General features: G+C 41.3%; 1 protein-coding gene across 1 annotated transcript; it reads right to left on the bottom strand.

The window, feature by feature from the left end:
• Positions 1-12,230: 12,230 nt before the first annotated feature.
• On the bottom strand, positions 12,231-19,450 carry LOC138956436 (potassium channel subfamily K member 12-like). The gene has a single exon (XM_070327796.1). The coding sequence runs from the start codon at positions 19,439-19,441 to the stop codon at positions 18,557-18,559; it is 885 nt and encodes a 294-aa protein (XP_070183897.1). The 5' UTR covers positions 19,442-19,450; the 3' UTR covers positions 12,231-18,556.
• Positions 19,451-20,000: the final 550 nt, after the last annotated feature.

The following is a 20,000-nucleotide window of genomic DNA, read 5'->3' on the forward strand; positions in this document are numbered from 1 at the left end:
TAAACGTGTAAAATCCACACATGAAAATACCATTACCATGGAAAAGTCATGTACATTATATCAGAACATAGAGCTAACATGGTTATGCAAATTGCTTTCATATGGTATTCGGCCAAGGACATACCATGAACATCCTATTGTCTTACAATATGTAAATATGAGTAACATGGACTCACACCTAATCCAACGGTTGTTATGAAAGCCAAAAACAACACATGTCATTGACTATAGCATAACAGGAACAGTTTAACAGTGTGTAAGCAATTTAGTTCTAACCTCAAGCAATTTCTGCTCTGGGTTTTGTCAGATTTTCCAATGTGCACATGTTGCACATTTTGACAAGTGTGCACGTCAACAAAACTATTTAAGTCAAGTCAAGTCAAGTCAATAAAGTCAAGTCAAGTCAATTAAACACACACACACAGACACACAAACACACATACAGAGACACAGACACACACACACACCAGACACACACACACACTCACACACACACGCACTCACACACACACACACACACACGCACACACACACACACACACACATACACACACACACACACACACACACACACACACACACACACACACACACACACACGTAAACACATAAATACACATGCACTCTAAAACCATTACATTTGATTAGCTAGCGTTACGTCTGTCTGTGCAAAATAGCTTGAAAATTAATCCGTATAGATCGCGGTATTAACTTGACTTTTCAATCAGTCAGCCTTGGCTTGCCATAATGAAAGTATGCCAGGAAACCTGTTTGTCTTGTCATTTACTTGTCGGTTATATGTCAAGAGACAGTGGGTTCTATTCTTGTTGAAACGAAGCTCAAGACATAGCACAAAAAAAAGAGAATGCGATGTTGGGCATTTGACTTTTGAACGTCAATGATCTCCTCATTATATTTTTTCTCTGATGGAAAATGTATTAGTGTTGATTTACTGCAAATGCAGTGACGTCGGCATGCGATACTTTTGTTTTAGGTTCCAGAATGTTATGCTTTAACAAAACAACACTTGACTCTATTGTTGTTGCAAAGTACAACGGCTCATTCACATCATTATTCACAGAAACAGAGCAAAACAAGCGAAACTTATAGAGTGTTAAGAAGGTTTAGCAAATGTAGTAATTCTTGTCATAAGACGACACAATTATTCAATCTTCAGCTTACATTATTTTGTGTATCTTTGACCAGGGAAGGCATTACGATGCCGACAAATCTGAAGCTTACGAGGGGCACATTTTCAAACAATTAAACAATAAAACGTAGCTTTTTAAAGCTGTATAGTAGCGTACAATTACCCGCTAAACCTTGCTTCTAACGTGTGCGTGGTTGGACCAATCAGCTTTTGGAGCGTTACGATTATGCAGTCTACGATGAATCTATAACAAAACGTCGCGAGCCACGCTTTCAGCGGAACTTGAAAACACTTCTATTCTTTCCACTCTAATGTTTTCCGAACGTTAAAGCGTGTATCAGTTTACCTTTTTCGTAAATCTAATGCACATGCCACCAAATCATGCACCATGAAAGAGTACGCATGGATGCCAGTGCCTGCAAACAATTGTAAAACGAAATCTCTTGTAAGCTATAACACATACAGATCCTCATCCTTCTTAGTATGGTAAATGAATATCGGTACTGTGCGGGCGCACACTGATGGCATTATATCTGATGCATGAATACAGAGTTTAGACGCTTCATTCAAAGCTTACTGCAACTACTTGCAGTTTTTCTTTCTGCTATTACAGCTACCAAATTCCTTTTCAGTTATTATGGATAACTTAGATAACTCTTCTTTTACCAAAGCCTGTATTGTACATATTTTTCCCCTTTTTTGTGTATTCCCATTCGAGAGAGATGACTAGCCAGACAAGCACCCTACCACTGGCGACATTCTTGTTTCTTACTTTGTTGAATCATGTCAGGTGATACGTGCACATACCGAGCCAGAATAGGGTGTTTTCATTCACGAGCAGCTCAGCTCAGGGTAGGAAATTGGCGTTTCTAAGCATAGACATGATTTCACCGTTTTTGATACTGTTGTTGCTGAACAAAGCAAACAGCATCACCTTGGCTGTTTTTGTACATATTGTACACAGTTCTGACTTTCAACTCATTGTCAACGCGAGAAGACGATGTTTAAGGACTGACAAATGTAAACAAGTTTTACGCGACACAAGTGTTTTGTCTCACTATTTTGGTTCATTACAGAATATTATGCTTCTCCGAGCTGGCGATGTAGAAAGTAATCCAGGTCCTGATAAATCGGAACTCAGCATTGTTCACATCAATGCAAGGAGTATACAAAATTAAATCTACCTTTTAGAACCAGAATCGCAAATGTTTGACGTAATAACAGTATCTGAAACTTGGCTTTTGCCAACAGACGAAACTAGCTCTTTACTTTTACCTAATTTTCACCCACCAGCTAGACTTGATAGACCTAACGATCCCCATGGAGGTGTTGCAAAAAACGTTAAGAATAACCTCTATTATAAACACCGCCCAGATCTGACTGTCGACAATTTAGAAGCTGTATGGGTTGAAATTAAAATCGACCAAGAAAGTCTGATCTTCTCATCGGTTCCTTTTATCGCCCCCCTAACGTAACCGTACCGTACGGGGTCCTTATTAAAGAAAGCATTCAACTTGTGAACGATACCATGAAAAAATTCATTGTCCTTGGCGACTTTAACTACGACTTTTTCAACGTGCCGACACCGCACCTTGTAGACATTCTACATTTATTCCAACTGCATCAGATTGTGAACATGCCAACCAGAATTATGAACAACAGTAGCACCTGTCTGGACCTGATTTTAACCCAAACACTCCATTTAGTAAAGAGCGTCGACGTACTGGCACCCATATGCAGTGACCATAGCGTAGCATGTGTTATTATTCATAATGCAGCAAAGACCCAGCAGCCATTTAAAAGAACTATATATAATTATGACAGATTAAACGTACAACATTTTTGTGCAGATTTATCAGATGTACATTGGAATGAAATTATCGGAAGCAACTCTATCGATGATTGCGCCAATATTTTTTCAGTTACTCTTATGAACATCGCCAAACAGCATATGCTTGTCCGAACGATAACAGTTAGCCCTAAAGACGCGCCGTGGATAAACGCTGACACATTGTCACTCATAAATACACGAAAGCGGATTCATGCCAAAGCAAAGAGAAAAAACTTACCAGAAGATTGGCAATTATTTCGCGAGGTACGAAATTACGTAACCGACAAGAAAAGAGAACGGATAACAGACTATTACAATGAAATGGATTCGAAAATATGTAACTCAGACAATATAAATAAAAAAGATTGGTGGAAAATTGTGAAAAGGTTTATGGACAAGAAAGGAATTGGTTCTGATGAAATACCACCTATTGAGCATAACGGTAACATTTATTATGACAACGTACAGCAAGCCACTCTGGATAATGTAAATGATGACCTGCCGATTGTTCCTTTCCTTGATTGTGAATTGAGCGAGCTAAATCTGTCCGTCGAAGAGGTGATCAACATTATAAAAAGTCTTGATATTAGTAAAGCATGCGGCCCAGATCACGTACATAATATTAAAGCAGCAATCAGTAATATTTCACAACCGCTTACAGCGCTGTTTAATCGTTGCCTGAACGAAGGACAACACCCTATGTTATGGAAATATGCACATGTTACTCCGATATTTAAAAAAGGATCCAAAATGAGTTGTTTGAATTATAGACCTATATCATTGTTAAGCTGTGTGGGGAAAGTGTTTGAAAAGTGTGTCCACAACCATATCTTTAATTTTGTGAAGTTGAATAACATAATAACGCCTGTGCAATCTGGTTTTATACCAGGTGACTCGACTGTAAACCAGTTACTCTGCACCTACAATGATCTATGTACAGCTGCTGATAAGGGACTCCCAACACAAGCCATTTTTTTGGATATGTCAAAAGCCTTTGACCGTGTGTGGCACAAAGGCCTATTGTACAAATTAGAGGCCATTGGCATAAGAGGACGCTTATTACGTTGGATTAGAAGTTATTTAAATGATCGATTACAGAGCGTTGTTGTAAAAGGACACATGTCGGCCCCACAGACTGTTACAGTACCAGCTGGAGTTCCCCAGGGATCTGTGCTGGGGCCACTACTGTTTTTGATATAATTATATAAACAATATTGTCTTAAATGTTCAATCCACTGTTAAATTGTTTGCAGATGACACAAGCATGTACCTATCAATGAACGATTCCCAATTGCGTAAAGACATCTTGAACTCGGATTTACAGGAATTAAGTAGATGGGCCAACGACTGGAAGGTAAAATTTAATAATGAAAAAACTGAGCTGCTAAACTTTAAACGACGTGATTGCGACTTTGATTGTTTGACATTTAATGACATTGATGTTCAGGACACTGCCAATCACAAACACTTGGGCGTTTTTTTTACAAAATGAATGTAAGTGGAATGTTCATATTAACAGTATTGCAAGTAAAGTAATGTTATTGACTAATTATTGTTTGACATTTTATAAGCACAGGTTTAGTAGAAAATCTTTAGAAACTATGTATAAATCCTACGTATTACCACACTTTGACGATGTCGTCTGGGACAGTTGTACAGAAGTGTTATCTAACATTTTGGAACAACTCCACCTCGAGGCCTTAAGGGTAATTGTCGGAGCAGTTAAAGGAACAAGCCACCAAAAATTATATGACGAATCAGGCTTCAGTAGTTTAAAACTAAGACGGGAAAAACATAAATTAATTTTGTATCATAAAATGGTACATGGGAAATTTTCTCAGAACGTGGCTGATTTATTGCCTCCTCTTGTCTCGACTGTGAACCCCTATCATAGACAAAATCCACTGGAACGACGGGTCGTAGCACCACACAGAACTGAATTGTATAATAAGTCATTTGTTCCCAGCACTACCCGAACATGGAATTCTCTACCAGATAATATCAAATTAACAAAATCAATTAGCCAGTTTAAACAGTTTTTATGTCGTTCAGATAGTAAAGTTCCTCCTCAATATTATTATGGCAAGAGAAAAGACGGAATTATACACTGCAGACTAAGATTAGAAATGAGCGATTTAAATGATGATATGGTTAAACGCCACTTAAAGGCATACTAACGCACTCCCGTGTTTACAAAGTGTAGTTTGCCCACAATCGATGTCAAACGCACCATAAGACCATATAATGACGATACGTCACCATGCGCGGACCATAATACATGCATTACAGTTTGTTCTAGCCTCTGAAAAAGTGAGGATGTCAACAAAGCCGCGGTGTTCTCTCCCTTGCATCAACGTTACATGTGTTGCCAAATCTATAAATAGGACGATCCAGATCAAAATGAAAATTCAAATATCTCAACATTTAAGGGGTCCTAGACCACAATATTTTGCAGGGAACTTAATTTAGTCTGTCTCCAGCTGTTGGTAAAGCAATTAGCGTGTATAGTCATCGAGTACATATGGCTTTAAGTGATAACCCGACTTGTCAGTGCGGATATCGAAATGAAAATGTTGAACATTATTTATTATTTTGTAGTAATTACGATGATGTCCGAAGACTAACTATACACACATTGCCGAATGATCATCAAAATGTACAATGTTTATTGTTTGGTCTACCAAACCTACGTTTTACCGAAATTTACATATATTCGAAAAGGTACATAGCTTTATAAGGTTAAGTGATAGATTTTGATTACCCTGTGGTCACCATGTTAATGATCCAGTATTTGATTATTGGCAGGTCATGCTGTTTTACGTTTTTACTGAAGGTCAAGTTTTGAGTGAATGTTTTTATTAAAGGTTTTTCTGTGTATTCACATGACTAACCTCAGCTTAATTAGTTTGTACGACAATGTAAATGAAATTGTTGCTGCTGCAGAAGCATCGATCTAGCAAGTCTGGGAAAGTCTCTCGTCGTCTCTCTGACCCCCCCCCCCCCCCACCTCCTCCCCCGGGATCTCCCCGATATTGCAGTCCTTCCCGTCCTCTGTCACATCCTCTAATTCTTTTGCTGCATTTTTCCTCTTTTTTTGTGTGTGTGTGTAAAAATTGTATCTTGGCTGTCTTGCGTTCTCATAAGGGTATAAGTGATTCTATGACCTTGACACAACGTGAAATAACAATTCCTATCTAGATGTACATATTTATAACCACACTTAATATAAGCTTAGCTTGTTGTGTGGCCACAAATGTTTATATCGTATATACATGCCACCCTGTATTTCATTAATAAAATCTTGTTTAAACCAATACAGAGTTTGCGTGGAGAACGAACGAAATAGCAAGTACGGAACCGTAACAAATATGTCCATTTATTCTACTGTAACATCCTGTTTGGTGATACCAATTCCACCCCCACCCCCACCCCTCCCACACACACCGTTGGTGTAAAATGGGCGTTATATACACAAGTCTGAGACGAGAAAATGACGTCATTTGTGACTCGTTTCCCTGCTGGGAACAGGGTCGTTCGCCTTACAACTTTTATAATAAAACGCACAGGGAATATCTGAGAGTGACGAGTCTGTTTGTAACAGTGCTATACCGAGTGTCTCCCAGAGGAATCAAACAGCCACGAGATGTTGCGCGTAAGCGAACGACATGTCACCTATACCAGCCCACGCAGGTTTTAAATTCACCCGAGCCATCAGGTGATTCTGACAGATCTATAACAGTCGATGGCGTCAGTATATTATACGCCTTCCGCAATCCTGCGACTGTCACCAGGGTAATATCATGTTGATATCAGCCTTTTATCCGGGATGCCTTTTTATAAGTGACAACATATAACTGTTAGCGTGCTGTTGGCGAAAATGAACGCGCAGACTAGGTGCAGACAATGATTTTAGTTTTCTGCCTCTGTATTGATTGGCGCGCATCCGTACCAGGAAAAGTTTATTCCGGTGTAAAACCATCCCTCTTTTTTGATGATAATTATGCCAGGTAGGAGCTAGTATACATGATTTATTGCCCGCATGCAATTTGTAACCAGGATGTATCGACTGACAATTTTTACCCACATTGTCACGTGAACGTGGTATCTAGAAAGGAAAATGTCGTAAACGCTCACGTGGCGTTCGATTGATTCCGTTAAGGAATTACTGTATTTTGCCTTTGTATATTTATGTCAATAACAGCATGAGTATAAGGAAGTAATTTTGAATTATTATATTTGCTTCTTTGTTTCATTTGCTCTCGTTTCGTCCGTACTACTATGGTTATTTTCATACACATGAATAGGTATCGGGTCACTGTGCATTTAGAAGCACAATATTTCCCAACTGTGACAGATAAAACGAGTTGTTTTTCTTATTTTTCAGCATATTTTGTTCCATTATAATAGGACATTAACATTTAATTTTGTCCAAACGAGTCTATTATACTGGGTGGTCCGGTGCACTAGTTGTCACAAATGTTGATTGTGCATGTGAAGTAACCAGTAACGTTGATAATGTACAGTTCCCAGTTTATATTTATGAAAACGGATCAGGCAGTTCTCATTATGTTCTGATAAGTCTCTAGCAATAGGCACACTATTATTTTCTCATAACAATAAAAACTATCATTATTCCATATTCTGTTGGTTTGGATGTTAATTTCCCCTCTGTAATGATGACTGGCTACAAACCAAGTAACGACTTAAGTTAAGGGGGTCTGGTAATTATCATTGTCTTCATCACACATAAGTTATCATTTGATCGTATAACCGACACGGTTGGCCTAGTGGTAAGGCGTCCGCCCCGTGATCGGGAGGTCGTGGGTTCGAACCCCGGCCGGGTCAAACCTAAGACTTTAAAATTGGCAATCTAGTGGCTGCTCCGCCTGGCGTCTGGCATTATGGGGTTAGTGCTAGGACTGGTTAGTCCGGTGTCAGAATAATGTGACTGTGTGAGACATGAAGCCTGTGCTGCGACTTCTGTCTTGTGTGTGGCGCACGTTATATGTCAAAGCAGCACCGCCCTGATATGGCCCTTCGTGGTAGGCTGGGCGTTAAGCAAACAAAAACAAAAAACAAAAAAAAATGTGATCGTATTTCCTGAGTGCACTATACTTAGGCGTGGTAATAATTCAATGCATTGCCTGGAATTCTTTTTTTTATAAACATGAATAAACCATATCCGTGCTATTGAATGGACAATTGGACATTTTTGTAGCCCAATCAGCAAGGACATCTTGATGATGTAATATTATATTTACAGGATACACATCCCAAACCGATCCAAAGTGAACATTTTGTAGAAAAGACATAATTTCTGTACATACAGAATATGACCCCGAAAGGTATAAACATGTCCTTGTTTATAAGTAAAATGAAAAAACCAAGCCGCGTAGGGCGAAAATACAACATTTAGTCAAGCTGTCGAACTCACAGAATGAAACTGAACGCACTGCTTTTTTCAGCAAGACCGTATACTCGTAGCATCGTCAGTCCACCGCTCGTGGCAAAGGCAGAGAAATTGACAATTCAAAATAGCGCGGTAGTGGTTGCGCTGAACAGGATAGCACGCTTTTCTTTATCTCTATTCTTTTTAACTTTCTGAGCTTGTTATTAATCCAAACATATCATATATATGTTTTTCGAATCAGGAACCGACAACATATAACTGTTAGCGTGCTGTTGGCGAAAATGAACGCGCAGACTAGGTGCAGACAATGACTTTAGGATGAATTTGTTCTTAAATCGATTTCGGAAATTTAATTTTAATCATATTTTTTTTTAATTTTCAGAGCTTGTTTTAAATCCAAATATAACATATTTATTTGTTTTTGGAATCAGAAAATGATGAAAAATAAGATGAAATTGTTTTTGGATCGTTTTATAAAAAAGTTATTTTTATTACAATTTTCAGATTTTTAATGGCCATGGCGCCAAAGTCATCAATTAATTTGTAAGCCTCCAAGCTGAAATGCAATACCAAAGTCCGACCTTCGTCGAAGATTGCTTGGCCATAATTTAAATCAATTTCATTGAAAAATGAGGGTGTGACAGTGCCGCCTCAACTTTTACAAAAAGCCGGATATGACGTCATCAAAGAAATGTATCGAAAAAATGAAGAAGTCTGGGGATATCATTCCCAGAAACTCTCATGTAAAATTTCATGCAGATCGGTCCAGTATTTCACTCTGATTCGCTCTACACACACACACACACACACACACACACACACACACACACACACACACACACACACACACACACACAACTTGACTAAATGTGAAAAGAGTACTCGGTATTTTGTTTTTCTTTACACTTCAACGATATCTTCTGTCTAAGCGCCGACAAACTGCAAGTTCAGAAAGATAGAAAGAAAATACCTGGTGGATAAAGAGACACATGTCAGAAAATATTCTATTTTCGTTTGGTTGAAATCATTTCCGTGCATACAAAATATTACCCCGACACGTGCATTGCCATTGAAAGAGTCAAGCAAGTTTTGCTTTTTCTTCCATTCAATGCCATCTGACGTCTGTTACGCGTGATTGTTCTGAAAAGTGACTATTACATGATTGTTCTGAAAGTTTACTATTTATTTCATCGTAATCATGTAAGCCCTCATACGTGATTGTTCTGAAAGCTTACTAATTTACATGATTGTTCTCAAACTCTACTAAAGGTAAACTTGCTTCACCCGTGAAATGTAGCCTAGTCAGATATGGAACAATATGTATACCCCTGCCCAACGAAGTGTGTTTGAGTTCATCCGTCTTCTGTGTGCGCGACAGCTTCAGATGTGTGTTTGAGTTGATCCGTCTCTCCACTCCCTTTTTTTAGGTGTAGGGGGTGGGGGAGGTTTGTTCATATCAACTATACAAAATTCTGGTGGTTGCTGTGTAATAAAAAAAACAAGTGTCACTGAAAACAGAGATGTGCTAATAAATTTAGCTTTCATGTGTGTGTATGTGTGGTGTGTGTGTGTGCGTACGTACTCAGTGCACCGGCGTCGGAAACAGGGGGGGGGGGGGGGCAGCTGCTGTTCCTGGGGTGGGGGGGGGGGGGCAAACATGTCTTTTTGCCCCCCCCCCAATATTTAGGATGACAAAAATATTCACACAGAGAGAGAGGAGAGAGAGAGAGAGAGAGAGAGAGAGAGAGAGAGAGAGAGAGAGATAGAGAGTGTGAGAGAAAGAGAGAGAGAGAGTGAGAGAGAGAGAGAGAGAAGAGAGAGAGAGAGAGAGAAAGAGAGAGAGAGAGAGAGAGAGAGAGAGAGAGAGAGAGAGAGAGAGAGAGAGAGAGAGAGAGAGAGTTGATAAACAAAATACCCCCCCACATACACAAAAAAGAAGTATATTGTCTCGCGTGCAAGAACTTTATAGCCCAGACTTCCCACCCATCTCGCAACCCCGGCCATCTCCTCACGTCTCTCATCCCCTCTCCACTTGAATTTTTAGTTCATAAAAAAAAATAAAAGTGTCATTTGTGAAAACTATTTTTTGTGCCTTTCGTCTTTAAAGGGGCAAAAATTAGCTTCCATTTTCCCTCTTTGCCATGCCTTTCGATCCATTTTGGTGACCTAGCCACCCAAGCATGGCAAAGAGGGAAAATCAAAAGTTTCTATGTGTTCCGTTAAACCTGTAATTAGAATTTTGAGTTGGGAATACTCAAGAAGAATCATTACATTTTTGAAGATTATAAATAATTTTTGTCTTTGGACATTTAATTTGAATTTTGAGTTGAGAACAATAAAGAAGACATGTTCAATGTATGAAACGTATTCTTGTGGAGTTTGTATTCATTGGGCGGGGGTATAAATGTCTTTTGGTAGTTGGTAGCTCAGTTGGTAGAGCACTGGACTTGTGATCGAAAGGTCGCAGGTTCGAATTCGGGCCGGGACGGACACGGGTCAACTTTATGTGCAGACCCAGAGACGGAAGCCATGTCCCACCCCCGTGTCATCACAATGGCACGTAAAAGACCTTGGTCATTCTGCCATAAGTGCAGGTGGCTGAATACACCTAAACACGCAGACACCTGGGTAGCGCGACTCCGTTGCTGCTAGCTTTCCACTGGGAGGAAGCGACCCGAATTTCCCAGCGATGGGACAATAAAGTAATGAAAATGAAATGTAAATGAAAATGAAAATGAAATATCAATTTCACTTAGGATTTGGAAACGCTACCGTTGCTGAGCTTTGGTTCAGTTTTGTGTGTTGCATGTAGTTGACTTATTTGTACTTTGTGGGAAAGTACCGATATTATATTTTGTAAACACAATATTTATGCTTGGACGAGAATGCAGGTGAACTTTCTAGTCCTGTCAAAACAAGTTGTTTACTACGCTGTTTCGTGTAGTGTGAGTTCGTGGCGTTCGTTCGGATTAAGTGCGTCGGCGCTTTTGATGTACGTCACAGAGAACGTCACTGTTCTAGTCCATAGACGGCTCGTATAATGTAGTTGTATCATGTTCGGTCTGGAATATTCTCGAGATTGAGTATTTGCTACATAGGCCAGCGCGATTTGTATGTTAAAAAAGCTTCTACGTTGAGTTCTGCTACGATGTGCAGTTGTATGTATGGAATGCTAAATAAATCCTCGAACTCAATTTGACGAGTTGTTTTCTGCTGCTGCGAAGACGGGCGACGTAGAATAAAAGAACACAACTATACGACATTTGAGAACTTGTGGCAATCTCAAGTGTCGTGTAACAATTGGGGGCCAAACACATTGTATCAAAATATTGTTCCATTTACATACAGACATACACACAGACACACGGACAAAGTGAATCCAGTATACCCCCTCCAACTTCATTGGGCTGGGGTATAAATATCAATATCACTAAAGATTTAGTATCATTGTATCAAAATATTGTTCCATATACATACAGACATGCACACAGACAGATGGACAAAGTGAATCCAGAATACCCCCCTCCAACTTCGTTGGGCTGGGGTATACATATTGTTCCATATCTGACAACATTTCACGGGTGAAGGTAATTAGTAGAGTTTCAGAACAATCATGTAAATTAGAAAGCTTTCAGAACAATCACGTATGAGGGCTTACATGTTTACGATGAAATAAATAGTAGACTTTCAGAACAATCATGTAATAGTCACTTTTCAGAACAATCAAGACTGAAAATTGTGAACGATAAGTAGAGAACTTTCGTGGACAAAGCACTACGTACATCTATTAAAAACAGCAAAACCCAAATCTTGTTGGAATACATAAACTGCGTGATTCACACGTGCCTCACCATTTTATTTCTGGTATTCTTCAAGTAACTATACGGTTAGGGATATCACACTCCGGTGCGGAATATCAATACAAAAATACACACACAAAATACACACACAAAATATAACATGAGTGAAAAAAAAAATGTGTGAACCAATTCCCTGGCTTTTGTAAACATGTCCACCAATGAGCCATATGAACTTTTTTTTCGAATATACTTTTCGTTACGTCATTTGCGACATCGAGCTATATAAACGATCGTGAATGGGTCCTTCCGGCTTAAACATGCCATTCTTAATTCTGTGACTGTGTCAGATCTGTCAAGAGTTCACTTGGGATTAGAGCATCCTTGCCCTTGAAACTCAACACCGTGGTCAATCTGTCAGATCTGTCAAGAGTTCACTTGGGATTAGAGCATTCTTGCCCTTGAAACTCAACACCGTGGTTGCTATATGTCAGATCTGTCAAGAGTTCACTTGGGATTAGAGCATCCTTGCCCTTGAAACTCAACACCGTGGTCAATCTGTCAGATCTGTCAAGAGTTCACTTGGGATCAGAGCATCCTTGCCCTTGAAACTCAACACCGTGGTTGCTATCTGTCAGATCTGTCAATTCAAGAGTTCACTTGGGATTAGAGCATCCTTGCCCTTGAAACTCAACACCGTGGTCAATCTGTCAGATCTGTCAAGAGTTCACTTGGGATTAGAGCATTCTTGCCCTTGAAACTCAACACCGTGGTTGCTATCTGTCAGATCTGTCAATTCAAGAGTTCACTTGGGATTAGAGCATCCTTGCCCTTGAAACTCAACACCGTGGTTGCTATCTGTGCAGAGTAGGACTTTTTTGCTGATTGTTGGTCTCTAGATGGACACAAGCGTCAGTCATGCCATTAATTGTGCAAACACATCCCACTCTGTACAGAAAGCAGCCACGTTGTTGATGCTTGATGTGTTCAAAACGGAAGGATGCTCTTAATCGAAGTAAGTACAGCTTGGACAGGTCTACGGTTATTCACTTAATGCGAAAGAAGGTATTCTAAAGGGACTGACTGATCATGGTGGGGTATATTCCTGCGCTTAGCGAGATCGCAGCCAACCAAAAGGCGTAACGCACGGCACGTGACCTTTCAGTGACCAATCCCGTGGCATTTACGTAAATGTACAATTTCCACCTTGTATCGACTTGCCTACTTCATTATGTCGCAATATGTCTGTTTGTTTTTGCTAAAAGCGGACGAAAACATTTTTATTCTCGCTCTTGCAGACAGAAAATCATCCCTTTAACTGTAACAGGCTTCTGTAAGTTTTCAAAGTGAATTATAATTCAACGTTTGAAACCTCTTCGTGCGACAACCACAGCACAACCGGACTGTCCTGGAAAACATGCAAGTGGAAGTAATATTCTAGAAAATCTGCAACATTTCAAAACAAGAAGAAGTGATATACATATATAAATATATATATATATATATCCGTGAACGTCTACAACGAGTGAAAGCGAGTAGAATTAAAATGACTGAAACTCAGTGTCCATGTAGTCAACACAACCAGCATGACTGCTGACTTAGTATGTATATCCATACACGTTTATGTACACACAAACTATCAGGTGTCGTCCATGACGTTATATATCAGCTAAAGCGATGCTTGATGTAATAATCACAGGTAAAATACACAAAAAAAGCATAACAAACTCCCACCTGCTCTTGGGCCAAACATAAATCAGTCAATCAATCCTGAAGAAAGCTGACGTGCCGTAAGTTTTGCCGTCATGGGTTTCTGACCTCATGTCGACAACAGCTGACAGAAGCTGCTCTTGACTTTACGTTCACCAACAGAGATAAAGGCTATGTAACAATCACGGGTTAAAACTAAGCTTGCTCTCCTGCCCCCAGAAATGTGTCAATTCATTCTGCCGAATGCTCACGCTCGGCCGGTCTTGCCGTCATTGGATTCAGCGCTGAAAACCGTCCCAGAACCTTTTGTTGCCTTTTCTGTCCAGGGAAAATAACCCCCGCATTTCACAGCTGACCGGCACTGGTCAAGTTGTCATTCATATCGCATTCCGGACAAATCTTAACACGGTCGATCGGGTTCCCTGTCTTTGCATTTGCAAGTTACTACATGCAGTGACTCTGACAACCAGAGAACCTGTCACAGCTGTCCGGCACAGGTACATTTTGACATTCATACCGCATTTCGTACTGATCCAGGCACTAACGTGTCCCCTATGACTTGAAGACCGGTTCAGCGTTCACAAGCAAGTAAAAGAACCTTGACCACAAAGCCACAGCCATTGCTGATGAAGTTAAAGTGAACATAGTTGTCTTCACTGCACAGCACTACGCACGCGTCTTGCCACCTTTCCACTAGAGCGTCAACGAAGGCGGAATATTGCGAAGATGACTCGTTCGGGTTGGTACGTTTTTGCCGTTAAGTTGTTACCGAAGAGAACGAACCAAATGCGTGTTGTTTGTGTAGTCGCAGAGTCAAAACGTGCCTGCCTTCTCTCTCCAACACAAATTTCATGGTTTATCCATACTACGAATGTTTGCCAAGTTGTTGTGATGACAGTTGACGTCAGTCTGTATGCACGGAGGAGAAAGAGACCCTTTACACGGTCAACAACGTCTAGCAAAGGCAACATACTATTAGCTTCCCAAACACGAATCAATGAATTTGATATCAATAGAAATTTCTTTTTTTGTGTCCTGTCTGGTCACTGCAGGAAAATAAACCAGTTTCCTTGTCGATTTTGCTCGTCATTCCAGACACAAAAATCGACGTTCAAATAAGATGAGTAAAACTGCTGCGTGCGCATCCGCTTGGCCATTAACGTAATCAAACAACTTCCGCTGATTGGAATCGACTCCCAAAGACAGACGTCAACTGTTTCCATCTCATTTTTGTATGCAAAGCCTGACTTTGCCAGTACTACGATCCTGGAATTAAAGCGAAGGTCGTTTCAAATCCATTGTGTCTTGGACATATCGAATTAGCGCTCAATGTTGAAGGCTGTCCTTCATGCCCTTCGAGTTCAACGCTTTCATGACTCTTTCAAGGGCACTATAAAACGGCCCGATTTAAATGCAGATTCAGGCAAACTAACAGAATACATTTTCGTAGCCTAACCTTCAACGCGCCGATTGCCTCTTTACTCTGAGATGTATTGCTCGTTTGCTGTTCATTTTGCGTTATCTAACAAAAGTAGACCCCCCTGCTGTATGCGAATGTACTCAATGGTGGCATCAGTGCAATTAGAGGTACTAGGTGAAGACGAGTCGTGTTTTGATGAAACTGAGAGGCTTTTACTCAAAGTAAATATATATATATATATCAGCAAATGTTCATGATTGGAAGAAAGAGCAAAGAAACAAATACACAGAGAAAAAACATTTTTTTTAAAAAACCTAGGTTACCCCTGTAAAATATTAAACCTTCCACACTAAAATCTTCATTTTTTTCTGTCACACGACAAAACCATCAGGATTGATGTCCGATTTTAGGTTATCTTGATGGATAGCTATGGATCTATTCCTGTATCTCTCTTTCTTCGTCTGAGCCAACTTAGACAGTCTCATGGCCCACTTTTACTCTTAATTCCAGGGATTGTTTTCAAGTATGAGATAAGATGCTTTGTTCGTGAGCGCTCGAGCAGATCGCTCAAGAGCTTGATCCTCTCCTTAATCTTCCTGATAAGGAGTCATAGCTGCGGCATCAATTATACATGTCCCTAATAGCAGGCAATTGTGTCTTCTTCTTCTTCTTCTTCTCCTTGGTGTATCGAAAGTAGGCCAGGATTTTTTTCGTCGGTGAAAAACTGTTTTTGTTGTGATTAGGAATAGCTGCATGATGTTGAGCAAGACTTGGCTTCGCATTACCAAGTTCTGGATTTGTTGTTGTTGTTGTTGTTGTTGTTGTTGTTGTTGTTGTTGTTGTTGCAGTTAAATCGAAGAGCTTGGTCACATTTTCTCTGCGTACTCTTTCCTGTTGGTTATTATTTCAAGAAGGAATAAAACCATAATCAGTTCGTTCAGTCAAAGGATTCCTTAACTTTCAAAACATTTCTTCTAGAACATCCGTAATTGTGGACATTTGCTTACATTACTTCTAATTCTGCCTACGGCAAAGATGTACCATTTCTACAATCAATATGGTCACAAGCAGTCATATTGTTGGAGCTTTGAACTGAGATTAATCCGAGGCTGACATCTTTTGTTGAGGGACCTCACAGACGCCTTCCGGTCTGTTCAGCTGATAGGATTTGCCGTCATCATATTCTTAGCACTGGTTAATGCCGAGGATGGGTTGATTGCTGTTGTTATTACTTGCATCTGGCTTTGCAAATCCCCGCTCAAAATATTGCAGAACCATGTTCCAACCTTGTGCGCGGCGCACAGGGTTGCCCAAATTCTATTTGCGTGTCTACATACATCTACTGTGACACGAGAAGACTAGCTTTTTGCGCTGGTCACAGAGGTGACTCGTCTTGTCTTTGTTCTCGCACGAAGGACGACCTGAGACAAATGGTTCAACCACTATGAAGCAACACTCTCACGTTCTTCATTGCGCATACTCGTACAGTCAACGATTCTTTCCTGAGAAAAGCTACTCGAGTAGTTCAGCGTCACTGTTAAATTGTGTCCCCATAGCAAGGCCATGACGTCCCATCTGTCTGCTGAGAAATAGGGTAACACCTCAGTCTTCAAGTGCTAAAACCAGCACTTCTAGATAGATAGTTCTTTCTCACGCAACAGGCGATATCCTGTTCCAGCTGCCTTTTTGGATCACGCAACGGCTGTCGAAAAGGTGAGTGTAACACTTGTCTCTTACTTCTTACAGCAGTAGCGTGCTGATTCTCGTCAGAGTCCCTTGTTAGGGATATGCAGCTTGCAGACACCAGAACCACGACGCAACGCACGCAAAACCACTCCATACAGTAGGGTAAGACTAATCCTGCCCAAGTTTCTTGTGAGGGTCGCGAGATACTACAACGATAACGAGACAGTTCAGCATCACCTTGATATCTAAGGTTTATGTTCACCCCGTCAAGTCTGCTGCCAGAGACAGCCAGATACCAAAACGCTACGCTTCGTAAACCGCAGGATCGTACTCGCCATGTCCCATGTCTCTGTTGATGACGATGGTCCAGGAACACAAGTACAATTAATGCAACACTGCAGCATCTCGAGACCAAAGCTATGCAGCAATACTGAAACTCTTCATCGCATTCTACAGCAGGATTGTACTCATCCTGTTCAAGTTCTCCACTGAAAATCCGCTGGAGACTGGAATTACGACACAACACTTGAACACTTTGCCACTACATATCGCAATTTGATTTTCTGAGGATGCCTATAGACACAGCTGTAGCGCAAAACAACAGCATCCTTCGATCATTTCATTCAGCAGGATTGCACTCGTTCTGTCCCATTTTTCCCCCGATTAAAGCTGATGGAGCTCGAAGCTTGAGTGGAACAGCTTAGCACTTTATATATAGCAAGATAACACTGCCCTGGTTTTCCAGTGAGAATCGCTGAAGACCGAAGCTCAAGCGCGGCACAGAAACATTGCAACGTTTCATATAACAATAGTTTCTGCTTAGGATCAACGGAGATGAAAGCTATAGCACACAACGTCTCATTAGCACTTAATAAAGGAGCGTGGCACTTATCCTGTCTTAGGTTTCCGCCGAAAATCGCTGGAGACCAAAACTACGACACAACACTGAAACACTTGATTGGTGTATATTGCAGGACCACCACAGACTCAGATCTACAGCATTACGCTTCATCACTTTACTCACCCACTTACAGTTTCACGCTGAGGGTGGTTAGAGACCTCTTATTTAATACAACACTTCAGCATCGATTTCATATCTAAGCATGGCAGGGTTGCACTAGTTATTTCCACTTTATCTCGTGGACAGTCTGAGACCAACATATAACGCAAAACAACAGCATCTCATCAACATTTCATTCAGCACAATCGTACTCGTTTCGTCCCTGTTTTCTATTCAGGATCACCAAAGACTCAAAACCAAATCACAATACTTCACTTCACATACCAGCGTGACACGTGCCCTTTGTCCAGTTTTCCGTAAAGAATGACCAAAGGCCAAAACCATAACGCAACACATCATCCCATCAAAATGTAATATTAGTAGGCTCGTACTCGTCATGTTCCGGTTGTCTATTGAGGGTCGTTCAAGACCTCTACTTAACGCAACATTTCAACAGCACCTTCATTTGAAATTGCAGGGTGGTACTCGTTCTTTTTCAAGTCTTTGTTAGAGATAGCCGAAGAGCAAACCTACAACCAAACACTCCATCCTTCATATAGCAGGATCAAACTCGTCCTGTCCAAGTTTTCTGTTGAGGATGGCTAGCGGGCCCACGCCACCCTGAAAGCCGCTATTGTTGTTGTTAGCCCTCCCGCTCTGAGCAGTCTCCCATAGCTGCTTTTGCATCATGGCCAGCGAGATCTTGTTGGCCTGCAGGAAATCTTTCATGGAGATCATCTCGCCCGAGTTCCGCCGGTACTCTGAGTCCGAATCTCCATCTGCGTCAGTGACGGTGACGGTGGGAGCCTTGCCCCCTCTGTGGATGGCCCCCGGCGTGATGGCGTTACGTCGAGTCATGGGAGGCTTCTTCAGCCTGCAGTTGCAGTCACAGTTGAGCCTCCGGAGCAGCCAGTTGAGCACCTGCTTGATGACGATGGAGGTGACATTGAAGAGGCTGTAGATGCAGCAGCAGCCCAGCACGATGAAGACGAAGTTGCCCAGGCGGTAGAGGTGCACGTTGGTGTACTCACTCTTCTGGCTGACCACGTAGTCCCCGAAGCCTATCGTGGCGAAGGTGACGAAGCAGAAGTAGATGGCCTCGAAATAAGTCCAGTCCTCCACGGGGTAGTACATGGAGGAGGCACACACGGCCACCACCAGCGCCCCCAGCAGCAGAATCAGCATCACCCAGTACACTGACGGCTTCCAAGAGTCCAGCTGATCGTCCTCAGACGCCTCGGATGCCCGACGGTTCTTGGGGTCCTTGGCGAGGCCCTTCCGCCTGAGGTCCCGTTCGTGGATGGCGCGCAGGATGTAGGCAAGGAAGGTGATGATGCGCTCCAGGAAAAGGTTGAAGAACAGGATGGCTCCGGCACAGCCGAAAAAGCCATAGAAGATGAGGACGATCTTCCCCGGCACTGTCCTTGGAGTTGTCATGCCGAAACCTGCAACCCAGCAACACAGAGGAATAAATGTCATGAAGTAAAATGTATTGATCGTTTTAGAAAGGTACAGGAAAAGTGGACACTGTAGTAATTTTATTCTTACGTAACCGTATACACATCTTTGGACGGAACGAACAATTATCAGTGAATGATAACTTGTCCGAAACTTTAAAAGGCAAGCTAAAAGGATTAAATCGTATTTCCCAACACAGACATTCAAAGTTGCACGTATGGCAGCAGACAGAATCTGCATTCACGCACGCACGCAAGACCATACATACACACATAATCCCCTATATGCACATGCGAAAACACACCCACCCACACACACACACATACACACACACGCACACACGCACACACACACATACACACCATCAAATACACACACACACACACACACACACACACACACACACACACACACACACACACACACACACACACTCACACAAGATCTAGAGATATAGAGAGAGAGTGAGCCAGCCAGCCAGCCAGCCAGACACACACACACACACACACACACACACACACACACACACACAGAAGAG

Source organism: Littorina saxatilis, unplaced genomic scaffold, assembly GCF_037325665.1.
Source record: "Littorina saxatilis isolate snail1 unplaced genomic scaffold, US_GU_Lsax_2.0 scaffold_1266, whole genome shotgun sequence".
NCBI classification, from domain to species: domain Eukaryota; kingdom Metazoa; phylum Mollusca; class Gastropoda; order Littorinimorpha; family Littorinidae; genus Littorina; species Littorina saxatilis.

What these genes read in the sequence shown, in the direction of transcription:
- LOC138956436 (XM_070327796.1), bottom strand. Translation starts at nt 19,441, where the DNA reads ATGACAACTCCAAGGACAGTGCCGGGGAAGATCGTCCTCATCTTCTAT.